Below are 21,586 nucleotides of genomic sequence, written 5' to 3' on the forward strand. Positions count from 1 at the left end.
ATCGGTGTTCAATGGCTGTGTCAAACTTGGCAGAGGCGCCCACTGTCTTCCTTAGTCCGCTGAAAATGTGTTTGGAAGAAACGCGTTTTAGAAGCAAGGAACATGGCGTCGCGGCGGGCGCGTTGAGGGTCGGGTGCGGAGCGCGCTTACGCCGGCCGAGCTTTATACACACGGCATTCTGCCTCTATATATACACCAGCGCCCACGTAGAATGGCAGGAAGGCAGAGGAAGTGGGTCCTCCCGACGCCCGGTTTTGGGAGTGGGCGGCACGGAATTACATGCGAAGGGCCGCCAATGGCTCCGTCCCAGGTTTTTGTTTTGCTTCTCGAGAGGAGGCGACCTCTGGCGGACTTTCCTGGAAGCTTGCCGCCGCCTCCCGCTCTTTCGCCCGGAGCAGACGACGCGGTCTTCTGTGTGCAGCAGACGACGTGTTCGCGGCCGTGCGTTGTCGCATCTGCTGCTGCAGCGCGGCATTTGCGACTTTTTCTGTGCACGGTCGAAGTGTGGATTCTCTCCTTTTTCTTTTATAGTTTTTCTATTATCTCTTGTTCCTGGGAGGAAGCTTGTTCTGTGGCGATTTTTTTTTTCTACCTGAACTCGCGGTGCTGACGGCCTCAAGATGATGGAAGGAACGCTTTCCGAGTATGCCTTCTATTTACTCTTTCCGTGTTCCCTACTCGTCGGACTGCTCTGTTTGGCCAAGCATATCATTCGAAGGACCGAATTCTTCCACAGCGACGACTCTCTTGAAGGAAAGACCATTGTTGTGACAGGTAAGTCGTACTCGAAGTTCCTGGCACGTGGCATCATCTGGGCTTTTGGATTTTGTACATCATTGTGCTTGGCGAACAATAACCGAGACAAGCCCGAGGCTACAGCTTGGAAACGCTGAAGATTTAGCTAAGCGCCGTAAACGTTAATTTGCACAAGTTGTGTAGATATGTGTAAAAGAAGGCTTTGAATTCTTAATGAAGCTCGACAAAAGAAAGGTGGGAAAGGCATTCCCATCCTTGAGAGCGACTTGCTGCAAGGAACCAAAAAGAAAAATGTTCCAGGCTAAGCATTCGTATATTCGCAACGTAACTTCGCTGTTGTCAGCTTTCACCTACACTTGTTGCATATCGTAGTATTAACGTTGTGAACACAGCCCTGTTAGGTTGTCTTCCGGCACACTCAAGGATACGAGAGAGCGCAAAAAAGAACGACCTTGCATAAGTTGGTTTTATCGGTGGCTATGGCGTTGGTTTCATGAGTGTTTTCGCGAGGAGGTGTCTGCTGTTCCAACATTCTAGTGTATGGTCGGCCATCTCTTGTTAGCTGCGCGCGAAAGCATTTTGCAAAAGTCGCTTATAACCACAACTGTTATGTTTGTGAAATATTTACTTCTTACGGAGGCTGTTTTGTAACATGCGCAGACATATGCAGTCTCGGAGGTTTTTTGGGAAAAGTGTTTTCGGCATAGCCCTTATTTTGTTCAAGCGAAATTCTAGAGTTAGGAAGTCGCTCTTACATTGGCAACTTTATATTAATCATTCTAATGAGGCTGCGCATGTAATATATAAAGGTGCACGTAGGATTCTGCAGAAAAAAAGGAATGCGGGCTTGGTGAAGATCTAGGCCTTTCCTGTAGATAGTTTTGCAGGAACGTAAACAACTACCACCAAAAACGAACCTGTAAACAGTATTAGTAAACTACTGTTGCCCTCCAAAGTTTTAAGAATGCAAAAAGTGAAAATATCAAATACATACTCTCGTTAAAATTAAGTAGATTTATCCGCAATATCGGTTCATGCGAAGTTTTTCGCAGTCATGGTCGCATTTTGTACCGGTTTACTCGAAGTGCAGTGGTGCCGGTATCCGCTTTGTACGAAATGCGAATTGCGGGATATCACTGGCACTCGCGACCACACTGTGCAGCATACGCAGGGATACTTTACTTTCGTATCTTCCTGGAGCGGCAAAGAGCGCTGCGATGGTAACTCCACCAAATGGTGGCAGCTGCTTAGGCCTAACTGTATCACGCGATGATAGCCGAGAGCTGCTCGCGAGCTTCAGCAGAATATCTGCCCTGGCTTGTCCACGATATCGAGCGTGGGCGCGCTTCAGCGTACGTTTTACAAGCTCCCGCGCTCTCAGAGTGCGGGTCCCGCCCTACTTTTACTCTTTTAGAACCTTTGCTTTTGACGAAATACTGTTTATAACGAAGTACAGCTCTCGTTATCGATGACTTCGTTATAACGAGGGCTTGTTGTATGCGGCGGCCTAAAAGCGTGGTCGGTAATATAGTGCACATTTGGACGAGACATACCACTTTGAACGAGAATCGCCGGCATGTACAGTACGCACGACATGCGTTCTTACAAAATAGCGCTTTAGGCTAGGGTGCGCAAGGCGCACCCAAGCGTTGGCGGGCGCAAACTGCTTGGCGTGCAAAGGAACTCAAAGCGAGCACAAAAGAGCGCGAATGGCCCGCAATTGAGTTTGCGTACCCAACGCTTGGGTGCGGCTTGCGTCCATTACCCTAAAGCTCTCTATTATTGTAATATATGTACTCTTGAAGACTATATATATTTATGGGCCGCAAAAGAGTTTATATTTTCTGTTTAAGCTTCACGGTGAAGGCTTAGCGGCTCGTCGTACTTGAATTCCCTTCGCCGTGGCTAAAACACCGACACGTGCAAGTGGTTATACACCCACCTCCTTCGTGTCTGGCTATTACTTGCCAAGCGTCCAAGTGCCGTTGTTCTTGCCTTCCGGACGTTATAACGTTATTTTCGAGGCCATAACCTTTATATAGCGGAGAATGCAGCAAAACAAGTTGACACTTCCGTTGTTGTTACGCGCAGCCACATTGTTTCGGCGGCTTCCTGCACAGATTTACGACGCTATCAGTCTCGGCCTCCTCGCGTCGTGGACACCGAACCGTGCCAAGCGGATCGTTGCACATGTGGCGGTGTGTATATCTGGCCTGCGAGAACCGCGAGGCCGCAGTCCGACGTCCAGGCGTCGAAAACGAGTGGCCTTGACCGGCTGTTTTCGCCATTGTTTCGACTCCGGTTAAGGGTGTGTAAACGCGCAAGAGGCCCTGCGCGTGTGCTTTTCTCAGAGCCGATTCTCGGCCAAAGTGTGTGCGTGTGTGTGGTGCCTGGATAGCGTATGGGGCCGCCCTCGGTCGCACGGTGGGAGCGGGGGAGTCCGGGCGGACACATTTAGCAGCGGTGAGCTAGGCCCCGGCGGGTTTAAGTTTCAACTTCCCGACGGTGGGGGTCTATTTCGGGTAGGCTCTCGAGCCCACGGAACGAGGGCTCCGAAGCAGCGTCCAAAGCTGCATTGCCGAGACGGTCGCCGGTGGTGCGAGCTTGCAGACGTGAGCATGAGTGTATATATACAGACCAGAGAACGCTGGATGTGTAGAGTGCACCTGGTGGTAAGCCGGTGGTATTGTTAACGGTTCGTGTTCAGGGCCCTTATACAACGCCACGTAATGTCAATGCGGCGAACAGAAAGGCGATTAGCGGCAGGCGCGGGCTGCGGAGAAAGCGGCATCATAATGATCGAAGGCGTATAGCGTGGCAGACAAAATGCCACCATCCCAGCGTCGTCGTCTGTTTCTGCCACCAAATCGAAGCTTTCAAAAATCTTCTCACTAAGTTTGAACAGCGCTACTAGCGGGAACCGGTAATATTAATTATGACTAGTTATAGATGTCTGGGAAAAAGCCTATTTACGGTATAAATTTGCACATCCACTGCACCGCAGTAGCGCGCGCGCAGCGTTCTGTTGTGGTTGTGCCTGACGTTTACCAAGTACACGTAAGCCGATTTGCCAAGTGCAGACTGCACCAGCCTCGTCTTACGCGACTAAACAGCGCGCAGTGGATGCGACAAAAACGTTTTCCGATTGAAGAATGATATACTGTATCGCTCTCGTGCTGTGTCATTATCGTTATTTATTATCACCCGTCGTGTCGTGTGACCGACCTCGAGCGTAACGCGGCTGTGTTCGAGAATGGCATGGATCGTTGCAAAATATGACACCTGATCCACCATACATCATTTCTTTCTTATTGTTTCTTTGCTTTTTAAGTGTCATTCCGTAGCGAAAGACTGGAAAGGACCAATGTGCTATTCTATCTTGTGCACTTGGGATGTCCGTAAAGCTGCACGTTATGTTCAAGCGTAAGTTGTTTTAGGGGGAAATGAAAACGGCAAATGCGAGCCCGATAACGCGTGCATACAGTCACTGTGCGAAAACGCGAGAGTAACAGAGTGCAGTCTAAAGCTATATTGGTGATGAGCGGTCACGTGTCCACGTTAGAATATTTGCATCTACGTATGCAGTCGAATCTCGGTGAAACGATCACGGTTAATACAAATTTCCGGGTGATGCGAACTTTAAAGTTTCGGCCACTTAGCATAAAGATGTTTTACCGTATATCGCCTTCATCGATGACATTGTGACGGACCATCAATTAATATAAAAGTTGCACAATTCCAAGGCGTCGCAGTATATGCTGGAAGACAGCCAAAGTGGTGGAACGATACGGTTAGTGGGTTTTGTAGTGAGCGCACCTAATTACGGGGCAAATAATGTAGATGTATTGTGCACGCACTGTATTGTGTACGTCTGTTTTATAAACAGAATTGACTGAGTGGATCTGTGAACATGGCGCACTTATTGCCTGCAAGGCTTGCGCAAAAAAAAAAAAGATGAAAAGAAAGTGAGAAAGAAATAAACCTTTCGCCATCGTTTACTGTCACGTCGAACACACCATCAAATAATGAAGGTAGTTCTTAAAAAAAAGTCCTTTGTGGCAACATGACGTGAAATGAAGCTGCACGAGTACTTGAGTGGAGATTCGGGCTCAATTTACCCGAAGCTGAACATATGCCAGTCGCATATATACGCTACAGTGTCTACAAAGGGACTGAAAGAAATAAGTGGTGTATAGGCAGAGTCGACTACGTGCCAAGTAGAGAAAGCTGCGGTTTGCGTTAGTCCAATCGTGTGGAACTAGAATCAGAAGAAGGGGTTGTCCAACTCCGCAGCTATAATCGGTGGAATTAGCGGCGTACCGCCAGCATAGCCTCCTCCACCCCCCCTCTCTCTCTTTCAGACACGCAAGCGGTCCTGGTTCTCGATTGTCCGATGAGCCTCTTAGCTTTCGCTGCTTATAATATACGAACCCGGCAACTGCTTTGTCGCCAAGCCGGACGCATAAAGTCGGAAACAAAATGTGGCCGACTGCCAAAAGAGACTGAAATTCGTCGCTCCGCTATAAAGGGCAGCCAGAAAGCGACTGGTCCATGCATAAACTGCGATGCTAGCGTGCAAAGCTTCAGGTTGCACTGCCGAGTTCCACCAAGCTTGCATGCTTGTATAGACCGCGAAGAAATTCCAATCTTCCCGCTGCTCCCGCGCTCCACAATAGATTGTCCCTGGCTGCACGCACTTAAGGTGAATGTTTTAGTGCTTGCACAGAATTTCGAACTCGCTGGGAAAACGACAACAAAACGGCTGTCAGCGTCGACTATACGTATACTCCCACAGCACGCTATACGATCAAGTCTTGTGTAGTGGTAAACATTCGCCAGCTTCTGTGGCGCTTTTTCGAGACTTCGGCATCGCATAGAAAACGACCAGGAGCTCAGCTCAGCTGTAAGGAAAGCCGCCTCCGCGCAACCGCGGCTATCTGTACCGGTTCCGCGGCAGGCGCTGTCTGAATTGCGTGGTTGGCCGTTTGCCTCTCCAGAATTCTATAGAGTATACGAAATAAATAAGCTCGCTCCGCTGCGTTCCCCTTTCCCTCTCACTGCCCTGCCCTTGCACACACTCGCGATGCGTGTACGTATGTATAGTACAGTCAGTGGGCAATGGCACACTTTTTTCTGGGCGTGCACAGCTCGGGCGTGGGATAGTTCGCGCACTAGAGGAAGGACTTCCTCTTTGTTTGTGCAACTAACTCACCGACATAAGAGAAAAAAAGAACAGCGTACACTGACCGTGGGACAGAATACCGTTGGCGCCGTCGATTGCGGTTATGTGTCGGCCTTGCCTATTGATTGATACACTCTATTTTTTTTTTGCGAGAGTGCACTCAATACGTACGTATGGTTTGTAAGCATACTTAATTACAGGGAAGATCGTTGCTTCTTGAACTGGTGGCTCGTGATAGCCTGTTCAAAGGAGATCGACGATACGCACGTGTATTGGGTATAAAGCATCGCACGCGTAATGCGGAGGATACGGGTTCGAATCCCACCGGCGGCGCCAGTGCTTTCATTTCTGTTCTCCTAAATAAGAAGAGAAAAGCAGGCGATAGACATTACAAAAACATATTCAATGTTACACGGAAAAAATAAGTACACTCATACAGTCGCACAGCACAATGCAACAGTAAGGGAACTGATCATAGTACCACCAATACAACGTATTGCATACATGGAATGAACACACATATAAAAAAAGAGAGGGGGGAGCTTGAACGTACCAACACAAGCAAGGTAATGTTTTTAACAATCGGGGTCTGCCGCGCACTTATCCGTGAGGGGGGGAGGCAAAAACCTAGAACATTATCTAGAAACGCATCTCTCAGTTTCAATGGTGACAGTATGACTTCGCTACTGAACTGCCAACTTATTTAAGGATGCGGGAACTAAGCACATTAGCGATAGAAAAAAAAATTGTTTGACCGATGATGCTGTACGAGCCATCTCTCTGATTTCGACCTGAGTAGGAAAGCAGTGCGGGAATTCGTTTAACTGTGCATCATTTTTTCAAGAACGCTTGAGAGAGTTCATCTGAAACGTCTAATTGCGTATCGAAGAATGTATAGCATCCATCGTTTCCTTCGCTTTCGTGGACTTAGTTTTCTGTTGGCTTTATGTGGTCGTGACTGCCTACGTCTATAAGAATAAAGTGTTATAAAGATTACTACAGTGCAAATTGAATTCGTCGTTTCAACATCGTTTGGTGTTTTACAACGCCCTCCGAAATGTCGCATCTCGAACATCCAACGTCTGGCAGTTTGTCTTGCGGACCAGCTGGACAGCAGTTGTTACGAAATTCAACGTCTCTACGCGCGTAATTTCAGTAAGGGTAGACCCGCTGTACTGGTTCGGGCCTCTGAGACTGTCTCAGCTAAAATATTCATTGCATTTGGGCAATCTGCACACGACGTCGCGGGCACCGCACTGCGTTGTAACCGACGGACTCGCTGTGTTCCTGCAAAATTTATGACGAGCTCAGCGCTGGATTGCATCGATGATTCTGTAATAGCCGTTTTTAAAAACCTCGCCCGTTCTTTTCATTCAGCTCTTTCGTCTGTAGTTTTCTTTTTTCTTCTATTCTTTCTTTCTTTTTTGCTGTACGTTGTGTCTTTGCACCATCTGCTGTTTAGAACATTAAGCTACGGTTTCAATTACGCTTTTGAAACGACGCTAGCATTAAGCTTAGTTTAAGCATAGCTCACATTTCTGGAATAGCAAATGAATGGCTCTTACGAACAGCTGACATTACATGCGCCATAAACCCACGTAACGCTGAAGGGAAAGTTGCAGCAGCACATTCCAGTTCCTAAACCACATCTCTATCGTGCTGTGACGTCACAACTTACAGCACCGACTGGCTGGGACTGGTACATGCACAGACTGCTGACCGAAAAAGTTACGCATGGACAATGCACACGGAAAGAGGACACCTGTACGTAGCTATGGTTGTGGAATTCGCATAAAAAGGAGTGAGATATGCATACAGAAATGTGTGGCGTCACCCAGTGACGTTATAAATAGTATTTTACCGTCCAATAAACGTCGTAAAAGTCCCAAAATGGCAATCTACTGAACTAGCCAATCTTGCTTATGTCTTGTGTGCGCTGTACATGGCCGCTGTGGCCATGTACTCGGGCCGAAGTTCATCTTTTCGCAAGTCCTTTCAAAATTGCTTAGGAACAAGCCTATGTCGGTCCCGACCTCAAATGGCTTTAATAGCCTGTCCATGCGGTACGATTCTGCCTCACTTGGTCGTCCCAGAGCGCCTTCACTTCCTTGAGACGACTCCAAACGTTTGCTTTCAAGTTCAAGTTGCATTTTTCTTAACTCGCGATCTTTATCGCGTTCCTCTCTCTCTCTGTCCCGTTCTTCTATTTCTCTTTCCCGTTCTTCTCTGTCCCGTTCCTCCCTTTCTCTGTCCCGTTTCTCTTCTTTTTTCCAGAAGTTCAAACCCCATTTCAATTTCTTCCTCACTTGCCTTTTCGGAAATTAGCTCCAATAATTCCGATTTTAGCATTTCCTTGCGTACATCTAGGCCAAGTTCCTCACCAACAATCAACAATTCGTCTCTCAGCAGTGTCCTTAACTCCATGATTGCTGCTTTACTGCCTTGATTCTGCTCTCTAAATCTAGCTAGGAAAACACAACATAGCTAACACTCAATAATCTAGCTTCCCTACTGTTCTAAACAAAACAACCACAAAATGAAGCCTAGAGAGTCAAAGCAAGAACCAAGCACTCACCGCAGTCACAGCACCACGTCGCAAAGTCCATCTCACCGCTGTCAGCCAGTTATCAGGATTGGGGGCTCAATCCCATCGCTCGTGATCCGTTGTCAAGATTGGAGTCGGGCATGTATTAGAAGGTAGCTGGCCTATGCCGTCGTCCAACTTATCCACGCTGAGGACGTTGATGAAGGGAAGGACTGCTTCTCATCGAGAACGAGGAATATGGGTTTATTTACAGTATTTATATCAGTCTAACATGACTGTTTGAGAAAGTGCATCAGTCTAACACGACTGCTTGAGAGTGTCCTGAGCAGCCGCACAACAGCGGTTTTTAAACACTCGGTCCTGTCCCGATACAAGGTGATGCGAACGTTCGTTTCGTCATCGCAAACTACCCGCCTTCCCGCAGGACGGTCTACACACACAAATGCACACACGTTCGAATGTCCGGAGCCGACGTCAGAGGGGCCCCGTAGAACTCGGAGCCGTTCCGAGTAGCGCGTTGGGGAGTTTGGGAACAATAGTTGGCCCGCGGAACTCATCCCGTCACAACGGCGATGAGGCTAGGGGTTGGTGGCGGTTTCAGCACAAAGCCTGCTTCATCGAACGCATCCTAGCTGAAGCGACGGAGAGTGGGGGATGCCCATATTGTTCCCCGACACAAAGTCGATTTAGTCACGCTGTGGCTAGAAGTTGGCGGCGACGCTCCCGGAATGTTGCCGCCATAGTTGTAACTGGGTGGCAAACTTGCACTGCAGCTGGCCGTTCTTAACAGCGCCGAAATGTTGCCGCCATAGTTGTAACTGGGTGGTAAACTTGCACTGCAGCTGGCCGTTCTTAACAGCATGTCTTTTTCTCTGCTGCATACTGCTCGGCTTCCCAAACGAACGAGCGACCGACCGACCGATTATAGACCGACTGAAAACGAATGCAATACTACGCACAAAATAACGGAAGGACGGATGCGTTGGCGCACGTAAAAGTGCGAATTTTCTTCGCGACGGTACATAGAAGGCTCTCAGGCTCGCTGCATCGCAGTATAGAACATTATCATGTGGCACTCATTGGTTTCAAGCGTACAGCTAGAGGACGCTATGTTAGGCTGCCTATACGGTAACGCCATTAACATATATGGCCCGTGCTAGGTGGCCAACATCTCATGAAAGCGGAGTGCCTCGATGCCAGCGCCGCGGATCGTCATTTTAATCTCCTCTAACTGTGCTCGTCAGGTTTCGATTCCCGATGATTGCATCAACTTTCCTTCATCTTGGAGGGTGGCTATAGTTCCACCGGCGATCACACGCGCTGCCTGTCCGATGTGGAATTCCTTGCGCGCAGAAGAAGCCGGCTCTTGCAGAGAAGATCGACAGCTGTAGCCAGGCATTGTCGCGCTTTCTCAACAATAATGACGCGGACGCACAAACTATGGATGGGCAGTGTGCAGATTCTGAGGCTTCGCATTAGTGGCTGGAGTTACGTCAATTTCCAGTATTCAAAGTATCTCAGAAGTGTTTGTGTGAGAAGGGTGGGGAGATCTCGCGTCGAGAACACCTTAACTATATCACGTGCATGGCTGCCACTATCGTCAAGAGCAGCTGCCGTCTGTTGATCTACTTGGCGTTCTAAGGTGCTTGCCTTCCCAGAAGACTGACTGACAGCCTATAGATAAACCTACCTAACCCTTTCGTATTCTGACGAAAACTGGCATATTCATCGGCATAAAGTGGCCGGTGGCCTCTCAAACAGAAAGTGTTGCTTCCCAGAAAGCGGGCATTCTACGGTGCTTTGATTCTCGTGCATTATATTCCGGATAACGCAATGGCTGATGTGTTTGCATATGAGCGCGACTGCTTTACATTTAAGGTCTCTATTGGGCACCGCTGAATGGTGAAGCTTTTTCCTTCGAACTCCTGAAAAGAAATTTGTGCTACGCCGTACCGGCTTTGTTCACTACGGAGTTAAGCAATGAAACAAGGAACGGTACCGAAATAGCCTCAGTGCAACAAATATTCACCTTCAAGCGCATAAGTTCTTAAAGCTTTCTATGCCTTTCTTCATGGTGTTTGGCGCGTTTGCTCGGTCGGCTTCTTGCCGAGTAAGGTGGGCCGGTCCTGGAGATAGTGCAATAGTAAACTCGACTGATTCTGGAAATGGCATGATGAAAGATGGGCCGACTCCAGAGACGGGGTAATATGCAGTCGCGCGAACCACGTGCCAGAATGGCTTACAGGATGGGTGCCAAGAGAAGGGAAGCGCAGTCGAGGACGGCAGAAGACTTGGTGGGGCGATGAAATGAGGAAATTCGCAGGCGCTAGTTGGAATCAGTTGGGGCAGGACAGGGGTAATTGGAGATCGCAGGGAGAGGCCTTCGTCCTGCAGTGGACATAAAATAGGCTGATGATGATGATGATCCACGTGCGTTACGCGGTGAGGCTTTCCCTCCCCGCGTCTTGTTGATAGGGGGGGGGGGGGGGACAGGCACGTTAAGCAGGTTGCAGAAGATAAGCAGTATTACATAATTTAGCATACCGCGCATCGCAAGATCTTCGCTTTACATAGGTTTCCAAATGCGCGTGGAGTGTCTGTAATTCTTTTAAATCCTTCTTTTTTCTTCAGAAGTTTTGAGAGTAAAGGTATGTTGTCTCGGGGATCCGAACTAACCAAAGTTTCACGGTAAGATGGAGGATTGAAGTGATCAACATGCAGTGGTCAGTCAAGATATCTCAAGCTGGAGCCAGCGTTTCGACAATAAGTTTTCGTCGAGGGAAGACGGCGAAGACGAAGGGCCCTGACGGAGAAGAGTCCCCTTGTCGAAACGCTGGCTCGGCCTAGCTGCATGACGCATCCCTTGTTAGACCATATTGCCGAGCACTTCTTCATAGGGGAGCACGAGAGCTCTCAAAAACAAAGTCAAACACGAGACAAGCAGTCCCTACCGCGCAAATGAGTTCCCAGCACGCCTGCTGTGCATTTTCCTTTTTTAACGGTCGCCCATTCGAAGATGGCGTAGTTTTCCTTGGTTCAGTCAATCGAGTGACGAAGGGACAAGGCCTCCAGGAGCGTGTATGTATAGCACCTAGGGGACAGATATACGACTGCCGGTCGAAGCCCCGGCAACCGACATGTTGTTTGCCTCCCGCTCGTGCCAATAATAGCCGAGACTGACGCGGCGGTGTTCGTATACCCTCCGCTGCAGCATCCAAAAAGACCTTGCTCTGCGGGAGAGTGACGTGTCATATGCCACATCACGCGGGCGAGTCCGCGATGCGGCGACTGCGTGGCGTTTTGTCGCGTCAGGACGCCGCGTATAAACTGCTCCACGAGCTTCCCTGCTCGCAGCGTATATTGGACAGAGGATTGCGCAACTTGCAAGTGTTTTGGGTGCGTCGCGCGAGTCTTCCGCGCGCCGCTTGCTAGTTTTAGGTATACAGCTAATCGGGGCGAAAGCGACGTCATCAGCGCGCGTTCGCAAAAGAGCGACATCCTTGAAGAAGACGCGCGTCCCCCCGCCCCCCCCCCCCCCCCCCTTTAAATCACCACTCCTTCGCTCGTGCCATGTCGAGAACCGCAGCGCTGTACCGTCTCTGGCTGCGTGCCACACGCTGGCACACGCGCGCTTGTCGGAAAACATGTTGGCGTCCCTTCCGCCCTGAATGCATAATCTCGACGTCCGCGACGTCCTCGGTTTGTTGTCACACATACCCGTGTCCTGCTCTGTTGCACTGTTATCATACAGGAACGCGCTGAACGCTGGCAAGAATTTTTTGGGACATTCAATAAGACCTATGGGACACCGACCTCCGAGGTGCTGGGTTCTCCTGCCGCCTATGCGCGATTGAATTTGCAACACGTATCCATGTCATTAATCAGGTTATCAAGAAATCCGCAGAGTACAATAAGCCTCTCTATATGGCTTTCGTAGATTACGAAAAAGCATTTGATTCAGTAGAGATACCAGCAGTCATAGAGGCATTGCGTAATCAGGGAATACAGACCGCTTACGTAAATACCCTGGAACATATCTACAGAGATCCCACAGCCACCTTAATTCTACACAAGTAGAAGATACCCTACAAGGAAAGGGGTCATACAAGGAGACACAATCTCCCCAATGCTATTCACTGCGTGCTTGGAGGAATCATTCAAGCTACTAAACTGGGAAGCTTTGGGAGTAAGGATCGACGGCGAATTCCTCAACAACCTCCGGTTTGCCGATGACATTGTTCTATTCAGCAGCACTGCGGACGAGTTACAACAAATGATTGAGGACCTTAACAGGGAGTGTAAGAGTGGGATTGAAGATTAATATGCAGAAGACAAAGATAATGATAAATAACTGGGCAAGGGAACAACAGTTCAAGATCGCAAGTCAGCCTCTAGAGTCTGTGAAGGAGTACGTTTACCTTGGTCAACTAATCACAGGAAGCCCTGACCACGAGAAGGAAATTCAGAGAATAAAAATGGTTGGATCGCATACGGCAGCCATCGTGAGCTCCTGACTGGAAGCTTACCGGTATCATTGAAAAGGAAGGTACACAATCAGTGCATATTGCCGGTGGTGACATATGGTGCAGAGACTTGGAGACTGACAAAGAAGCTTGAGAACAAGTTAAGGACCGCGCAAAGAGCGATGGGACGAAGAATGCTAGGCATAACTTTGAGAGACAGAAAGAGAGCGGTTTGGATCAGAGAGCAAACGGGTATAGCGATGTTCTAATTGACATCGAGAGGAAACAAATGGAGCTGGGCAGGTCACGTAATGCACAGATTGGATGACCGTTGGACCATTAGGGTGACAGAATGGATACCAAGAGAAGGAAAGCGCAGTAGAGGACGGCAGAAGACTAGGTGGTGCGACGAAATTAGTAAATTTGCGGGCGCTAGTTGGAATCGGTTGGTGCAGAACAGTGGCAATTGGAGATCGCAGGGAGAGGCCTTCGTCCTGCAATGGACATAAAATAATAATAATAATAATAATAATAATAATAATAATAATAATAATAATAATAATAATAATAATAATAATAATAATAATATGATGATGATGATGATGATGATGATGGTGGTGGTGGTGGTGGTGGTGGTGGTGGTGGTGGTGGTGGTGGTGGTGGTGGTGATGATGATGATGATACGTCCGGGAGAACGGATAATCGTCGCTGGAATTTTAACGGTGAAGCACGGCACCGCTATACAGGACGTCCCAATAATCAGTAGCCACCCATATATACCCCCGCGCATGACTTGGTCATCCTGTAGATTTGCCCTGCACTTCGAGAACTGTGTGTGTGGTTCCCGCCAGTTCGGGGTGCCAGTTTCGCGCTATATATACATAGATATATATAGAGGAGGACGAGCCCGGGACCTTCGACACGAATCCTGTGCGCTACCTGTCTCACGACACTGGTGGATCCAAATATCCACCATCGAGAGCAAAAAAAAAAGAAAAAAAAACCGTCGCGTTCGCCATCGACGACCTCTCCACACACACGCACGCACGCATGCTGCAGGCTTGGATCAAGAGAGGGTGCACGCACACCGTCCGTGCGCCAGGGTGATGGCCGGTGCCCGCCGGAGCGAACAACGCGCGCGCGCCTTCCCAAATAACCTGCGCGTACTTTCGGCGGCAGCAGATTGCAGGTGTAAACGACCCTCGCGGTACATGCGGCATCAGGGGGCGGCTAAATATAATGCGACATAAAATGCACAAGAAGGGGAGAAAAGAGAAGCAAAAAGAAAGGCCAGTAAAAGTGAAACCGAATGTGCCGACGTCATCGTCCGTCTGCGCAGCCCCCATGCTGCTGTTGACTTTTTGAGTTGCTTGTCTGCGGTAAGGGAAACGAAACAGCTATAGGTAACACGAAAAGCAGCGTCAGCGGACGACGTCAGCGCTTGGTTGGCTGAACTCGATGACATCTTTCTTTTTCTTCCTTCTTGTTGCAGTTTTCGGGTAACACAGCGGCGTTAATGAACGGTCGCCATTTTCTTTATTTGTATCTCTCTCCCCCTCTCTCTCTGTTGGTCTTTTACTAACATCCTGTGGAAGGCGGTAACGTAACTTAAGTATAACCACGGGTACCCCTGCGTGCGCCTGAAATGTCGTGCTCTCTTTCTTTTTTTTTTACATTCGCCAATATGAATGACCCCGCGATGAGGACGAAAAGAAACAAAGATACGCCGCGAGGAGTCGCAGGATGCAGGAGTACGCAGGATGTCGTTTTTCTTTTTTTCGCGGATAAACCGCTCGCTCGTTCGTACACGGATTTCGCGCAGAGGTGGTATATATTCCGGTGAATGCATCTTACTAACACGATTGGGTGCCTCGCTTGCTCATTTTTTATACAGAATAAATAAAAGCTACATGTCGCCTACGGTGATCTGGCAAAAATAACAGAACCTCTATGACATGCATGTCGTGACACTGATGTCCTGACCTCGTCATGCACTCTTGTCATACCACGCCGATTCTGGTACACACCAAGTTAACGAAACGTTCGTAACAGCACCAACACGTAGGCGTCTGTTTCATGACCTACGTTACACGCATGTCACGATATCCATGTCATGGCACCCGCCGTCGTTGCTCAGTGGCTATGGTGTTGGGCTGCTGAGCACGAGGCAGCGGGATCGAATTCCGGCTACGGCGGCCGCATTTCGATGGGGGCGAAATGCGAAAACACCCGTGTACTTAGATTTAAGTGCACGTTAAAGAACCCCAGGTGGTCGAAATTTCCGGAGTCCTCCACTACGGCGTGCCTCATAATCAGAAAGTGGTTTTGGCACGTAAAACCCCATAATTTAACTTCGATTCTGAAATCAAATTGCAATGTGCTTTGTTTCCTTCAGGAATTGTTATCACGCGATCAATCATCATCTCCCCTCGCACACACAAACGCGCGCACGCGCCTAATATAGGTACTGATAATGTCAATTTACGAACGAGAGCACCAGTTGGTGGGCTACCCGCCGCGGTGGCGTATTGGCTTTGGCGTTACCCTGCTAGGCCCGAGGGCGCGGGATGGAATCTCGGCCGCGGTGTCCGTGTTTTGATGGGTGCTAAATGCAAGAAAGAAAAAAAAAACGCGGTGTACCATGAATAAGGTGCGCGTTAAAGGACCCCAGGAGGTCGAAATTAATCCGGAGTCCCCCACTATGGCATGCCTCATATTTGTATCGTGGTTTTGGCTAAAAAAAATCTGATTTTTTTTTCATTGAGTTGGTTCGACATACTAAGGCAGCAGCGCAAGGAGGACGAGGATAACGAGGACACGAGAAAACAGAAATCACTGTAATATCATCATCATCATCATCATCAGCAGCAGCAGCAGCAGCAGCAGCAGCAGCATCATCATCACAATCATCATCATCATCGGAATGCCGCGAGCGCAGCGGATCCGTTTAATCAATCAAGCAAGCAGCCAATCAACATGTAAGAGTAAATTCTGTAAGAGTCCACCTAGTGGACTGTCCATTTCGGCCGCTGCTGATTGGATGCAGCTGTACGAGTGAGAAGGAGATGAGCGGCGCTAGCCAATCAGCAGCGGCCGAAATGGACAGTCCACTATCGGTGGACTCTTACAGAATACACCCTCTGGACGGAAGAAGAAGCCGGTCCTGTCGTTAGTGCTCTTCTTCTGTCCTGATCTTTGCGCCCTGCTCTTCACAAATTCTTAATGGTACGTCGTCACAACTACATAGTTGGCGCCAAATATCGCACTGAATGGGGATTTAAATCGAAAAGTGTTTGCGAAGAGTTCGGTGAAGCACGTCCCAAAATAAAGTAGAATCTCTGTAGCCCGTAAGACAGTGTTCTATTGTTTCTGGTACGTCACACAAGCGACTATTAATGGGTGTCGCGAAGATGTCTCTCGAACGTATAGCCAAAGTACCGCAGGCAAGGTTTCTGAACGTTATTTGAAGAAGAAGGTTTTTGTAGATGGAGGCAGAGAACTGATAGGAATGCATAGCCTATGGAAAACACGTATGTTGGATCTAAACGCCGAGCCTATAATTTCATCAGCAACGATTTCCTTCAAGTGATCGTCCGACTGAAAGGAAAGCTATAAGAAAAAATCAAATTTGGTATTTTGTATTGGCAAGGTCCTTATCCTTACCCCCCCCCCCCCCCCCCTTTGATGTTTCTTGTGAAGATTGAGCGCGACCTGAGCAGAACGTTTCAAGAATGAAGAGGAACTCTAGGATGCTCTGTGTGTCTTCTTCGCAGTCAAACTAAAAGAGACTTCTTCGCTCGTTTATCTGTTTGTTTCCCGCAGGATCGAGTCATGCGTGCCTGAAATACATACGACGATGGGAAAACATAAATACAAGTACCTTTGTCTAACCCTGTGAGATGTTCTACGGCTTCGCTGGTTATCCACCTACACAGGGTGGAATGACACCTCAAATTTGTGAGAAATCGGGGCAGAAACAAAGGGGCTCCTATACTACTTTGGCCTAGCCGCACGCTGAGCAGGCCGGGCATGGAGCCAGGCTTTTGCTGTATACCTCCGGGATGCCGTCCAGGAGCACCCGGTCGGCAGCCGCAGCAGGAGAGCCTGCTTGCTGCCTTGTGAGGCCGCGATCAGGAAGTGGACGTGGGGGTCGAACACTGGCAACGCGCCGTTCCAACGCGCCGCAGCGCGCTGCAAGTTATAGCTCAGCGAGCAAGCGGGCTAGTGTAGACGGCAATGCGAATGCACGGTACAAGATGCGCTGTGGCGTCTGCGCTCGCCCGCTGGCCCGTAAACCCGCTCGAAGGCCGTTACAGCGGTGTTGACGGGTGCAGTGGTGTGGTGTGCTGCCTTTGCCAGGGCGCCGACGTGCGAGGGGGAGCCACTGCAGCGACAGCTTCAAGCATTTCCATGTGACTGTTGAAGGAGTGTCACAGAGATGGCAAGAACGATGGTTCTCTTGTAATAAGTAATAAGGGGAAGGCTTAGATGACGAATGTCTACAGCTTTTGAGAGATTTACCTAGAAAATACCGTTTGCGTTGAATGGGAAGGGATGAGGAGCGAGGAGAAAGTTCGTATCAGCAAGGGATCGACCGAGGCAGGGTGCTCTTTATGCCCACTGCTGTTTATGATGTACATGGTGAGGATGGAGAGGGCGCTAGAAGGAAGTAATATCGGGTTTAATTTCTCATACCAACAGGCGGGTACAGTAGTAGAGCAGCAGCTTCTAGGTTTAGTTTATGCGGACGACATTGTGTTGCTAACGAGCAAAGCGATTGGAGGAAGAAAAGTAGGGAAACGACAAAAAACGGAGACGTACAAAAGCAAAGTTCGCAATGGGGGATCAGAAAATTTGGTTGTGGGAGTTCATAGTGTTTTTTCCTCTTTTTTTTTCTTCTTTAACCTAGGTAGGACATTAAGCAACATAATAGCAAGAGCTTGGTGGTGCATCCCACCGCCCCGTTCCAAAGGGGACGCTCATAACATCCATCCATCCATCCTAGCAACTTCAGCCGCATTGTACGGTTCCTTCAGTAACTTCAGCTGCGGCTTTGACGTGCGTGTTTTATTTCTGGCTAATGCAAACATAAAATAGTCTGGGGAGTCACTGTGTGGCTTAGCTGTTTGTATATATTTTGAGAACCAGTATATATATACACACACACATATATATATATATATATATATATATATATATATATATATATATATATATATATATATATATTCATATTTACCACCCGCGCTCCGAACCTTCGGTACACAGCGATCGCGATTAACGGCTTATTATGGGAATACGCGTTTAACGGGAATTCAATATAATTGTGGTGCAGGCTTATTATATAGGAGGTTACGGTACAAGATAGTGCTCTGCATCCAACATGACAAGGACATTTCTTTATTTCACTCATTAACATGTGTTCAAAAGCATTACAAAGATTCGCAGCACAAATTACATGTCAGATAGACGTGAGCTCAACCCAGCACCTACTGAACTTTAAGTGTTTGGCTGCTTCGCGAATGGTGAAGTAAAAAAAAAGAAAGAATGTGACCTCATCTGCAATGCCCTCGAAATGGTCAGGGCAGCCAAGCTGGTTTTTCTGCTTCGCCTTAACTTGGCTTAGGATGTCCAGCATGCCGTCAGTATTCTGGACATCCTAAGCAAACTGAAACACATTCTGAAATCTTTTTTTCTAGATCAAGAACAAACTGATATAACAGGCTAGAAGCGTAAATCAGGCCACCGTTGTCCTTCATGCGTGTTAACTGTACTAGGTTCAGATTTTCAGCCTATTTATTTTGCAGTAGAAGAAGTTTCAGACACTCTTCGTAACCTGTCTTCAGTATGCTCGCGCAGAATATATTTGGCTACAATATATCTGGCAAGATATATCCGCGCAGAATACAGGGTGTCCCAGCTAACTTAAGCAAGTGTTTCAAAATATGCGAATGCCACGTAGCTGTACAGAACCAAGGTAATGATGTTTGCCGTCGCTTCGAGATACTCAAATTATTTTTTATTCCGCCTAATTAGATAATTAGTCATAATTAGTAACGTCTGCTGCCGGGCTAGTTAATACATTACTTTTGGAAATGGCTTTAGGCGCAAAACTAGGACACGGACAACAGAACAAAAGACAATGACAGTGCGTCTGTCCGTGTCTTTTATTCTGTTGTCCGTGTCTTACTTTTGCGCCTAAAACCATTTGTAAAATAGTCTTAATTAATTTATCAACTTCTCAAATATCATAATTAGATTAAAAGTGCCAATACGTGCTACATAAAGGCGTTTTTCCGAGCGTGAAAGAGGCCCGCGAATACACGCAAAATTGCCGTGCGACTGGCCGTTCGAGGTACTTTGTACTTAGCTATGAGGGATATTGCATTTTACGTGGAAGAAAAATCTTGGTATTTCGCGTTGACATACATTATAAATCCGTGTTAGAAGGACACTACCCAGCGAAGCTTTCGTAATTATTCTTATTACTCTGGTGAGTTGTTCTAGTCAATATGACCACTTTGTTAATGCGTAAAAAGAAGAATTAGGCGCGTTTTGCATGAAAACGTCTGCCGCTATGCTTTCATCGTTCTCTGAATCAGGCACCCAGAAAACGCATGGCTCGTGGCGGTTAACACGACGGCGGGTCATGTAAATGCTTCACGAGTACCATAACAACAATCACCTGAAAGAAAAGTTTCGTGATTAACATCGAAAGCTAATCAAGTGGCGCTATGCATATCGTATCACAGCGGCCTTCATAGTGGTCTTCAGTAGCCTTTGTCGACAATATGGCCTACCACAGCCCTCAAGCAACGGAAGCAACCGACTGTCGTTATGGCGAGACACGCATTGTTCGCGAAACCCATCAGTTCACTGCAACTTAGAATTGAAACCCTGGTGCTGTTTTTACAGCGCCAATTGCAATGCATAAAGTGTACTCGAGGCACTACAGTGCAGCATAGGCTGCGATGAAAAGGAAAATTCGAACACCTTCTGCCTCACCGTGCCGCGATCTCGCGTTATTTAATTATACAAATTGAGAACTGTTAGCTTCGTCAGTACGTAAAAGAAAACACATACCCCCCCTCCCCCCTCATGAGGAAAACACCACAAGCCTCACATGACCTCCACCGCGGAATGGTGGTATCTTCAATATGTCCCATACTACTAATAAATGATGCTTCGGCTTCTTTCTGGCTGCAGCCATGCGTTCCAAAAGGCATATTTCACTCAAAAATTTGGGCCGAGCAGCCTGCGTCAGTTCGCCAAACAGATTCGTCATGTCTGTTCCTCAAGCAACAAGCACCAGTACATCGCTCAAGTGAGCTGAATGTAAAAGGGAATAAATGTTGGTACTTTCCGTATCCTGCAAACAGCTGCACGCCTCAATTAGCTTTACTTGAAATTACCGCCATTTAAAAGTAACCGCTGAAGAACGGCCTAATTTTGAGAATCAGTTAAAGAAGCAAGTTCTGCTGGTATAATCTAAACTACAGTGTTGCTCTTGGAGTTAATAAACACAACGCTAACGTGATAAGTCCTCGTGTTACTGCCGAGCACTACTGTGAAGAAATTCAGAAATTCGTTATTATACCCTTGATTACTCGTCGTGTGCAAACAAGCTTTAGCGCGTCAAAATCAAGGTAAATGTTGTAGAACTCTTGTATCGCCAGCGTCTCTGAGATGCTTGTAGCATCACGCCAGGTATGATATTCCTAGTGGTTCATTATGTACTGTGTTTCTGCGTTTATGTTTTTATTATTCACGTGAGCTACCGCTGCAAAGTGTAGATCCGCGCATGAAAAGCCCGCAGTGGGTTGGTCTGAGCTCCTTCAGCTGGCACCTTAGCGTTTACCTTTGAGAAATATATTTTCCTATAGAAAATAAGCTTTTCGAATAAATTTACGTGAACGAAGACGCCATCAAAATATATTAGAGGCGGCCGTCATAAGTATACAAGCCTAGGCAACGAGAGCGAACAAACGGAAACACTCCAGAAGGCGCCCAAACGCATATAAGGAAAACATTTTCCCTTGGAAGGGTTGGGGTCGGGCATGAAATAAGTGGTAGCTGGGTCATGCCGTCGTCCGACTCATCCATGCTGAGGACGTTGTTGAAGGGAGGCACTGGTTCTCATCGCGAACGAGGAAGATGGGATTTATTTACAATATCTACATGAAGGGTTGAGAACGTTACATTTCATCGGTCTAGCATGACTGAAAGAGAATGCACACCGAACAGCCGACAACGGCTGCTTAAAAACACTCTGTCCTCCCCTAGATCCCTAGGTGAGGGAAAACTGCCGTTCAACCTTCGACCAATGGGAGCGTCCAAAGTCATCGTAGTCGACCCGCCTTTGAGGGCGAGGGTTCACACACTCACTTCCGCACTTTGGTTTCACTGAACACACCGGGGTGAGAGGGTTGAAAAAACACCTCAAAACATCCTTTTACAGAAGTTCTCTTGCTACAAGCAAACCGTGAAGGCGGCAGCGAATCGACTAACAATACTCGGTCCGCCGCATGTGGCTAGACATGCCGGCGCCGTTGGGCTGTTGAGGAGGCGCATTGTACAAAGCGGGTCGTCGCAGCGGGCTTGGAAAATTTTGCAGGTCGGTACTCCTGCGGGCCGATCGTA

The 21,586-nt window shown here is 48.0% G+C and overlaps 1 protein-coding gene across 1 annotated transcript in view; it reads left to right on the forward strand.

The window, feature by feature from the left end:
• The first annotated feature begins 366 nt into the window (after positions 1–366).
• Positions 367–21,586, forward strand: part of LOC126516559 (retinol dehydrogenase 13-like) — a 39,769-nt gene continuing 18,549 nt past the window's right edge. The window contains exon 1 of the mRNA XM_050166688.3: positions 367–774. Within this exon, the coding sequence (XP_050022645.1) occupies positions 621–774 (154 nt within the window). The 5' untranslated portion in view covers positions 367–620. The remainder of the gene's footprint in view (positions 775–21,586) is intronic.

The sequence above is a fragment of the Dermacentor andersoni genome, chromosome 3 (assembly GCF_023375885.2).
Source record: "Dermacentor andersoni chromosome 3, qqDerAnde1_hic_scaffold, whole genome shotgun sequence".
NCBI classification, from domain to species: domain Eukaryota; kingdom Metazoa; phylum Arthropoda; class Arachnida; order Ixodida; family Ixodidae; genus Dermacentor; species Dermacentor andersoni.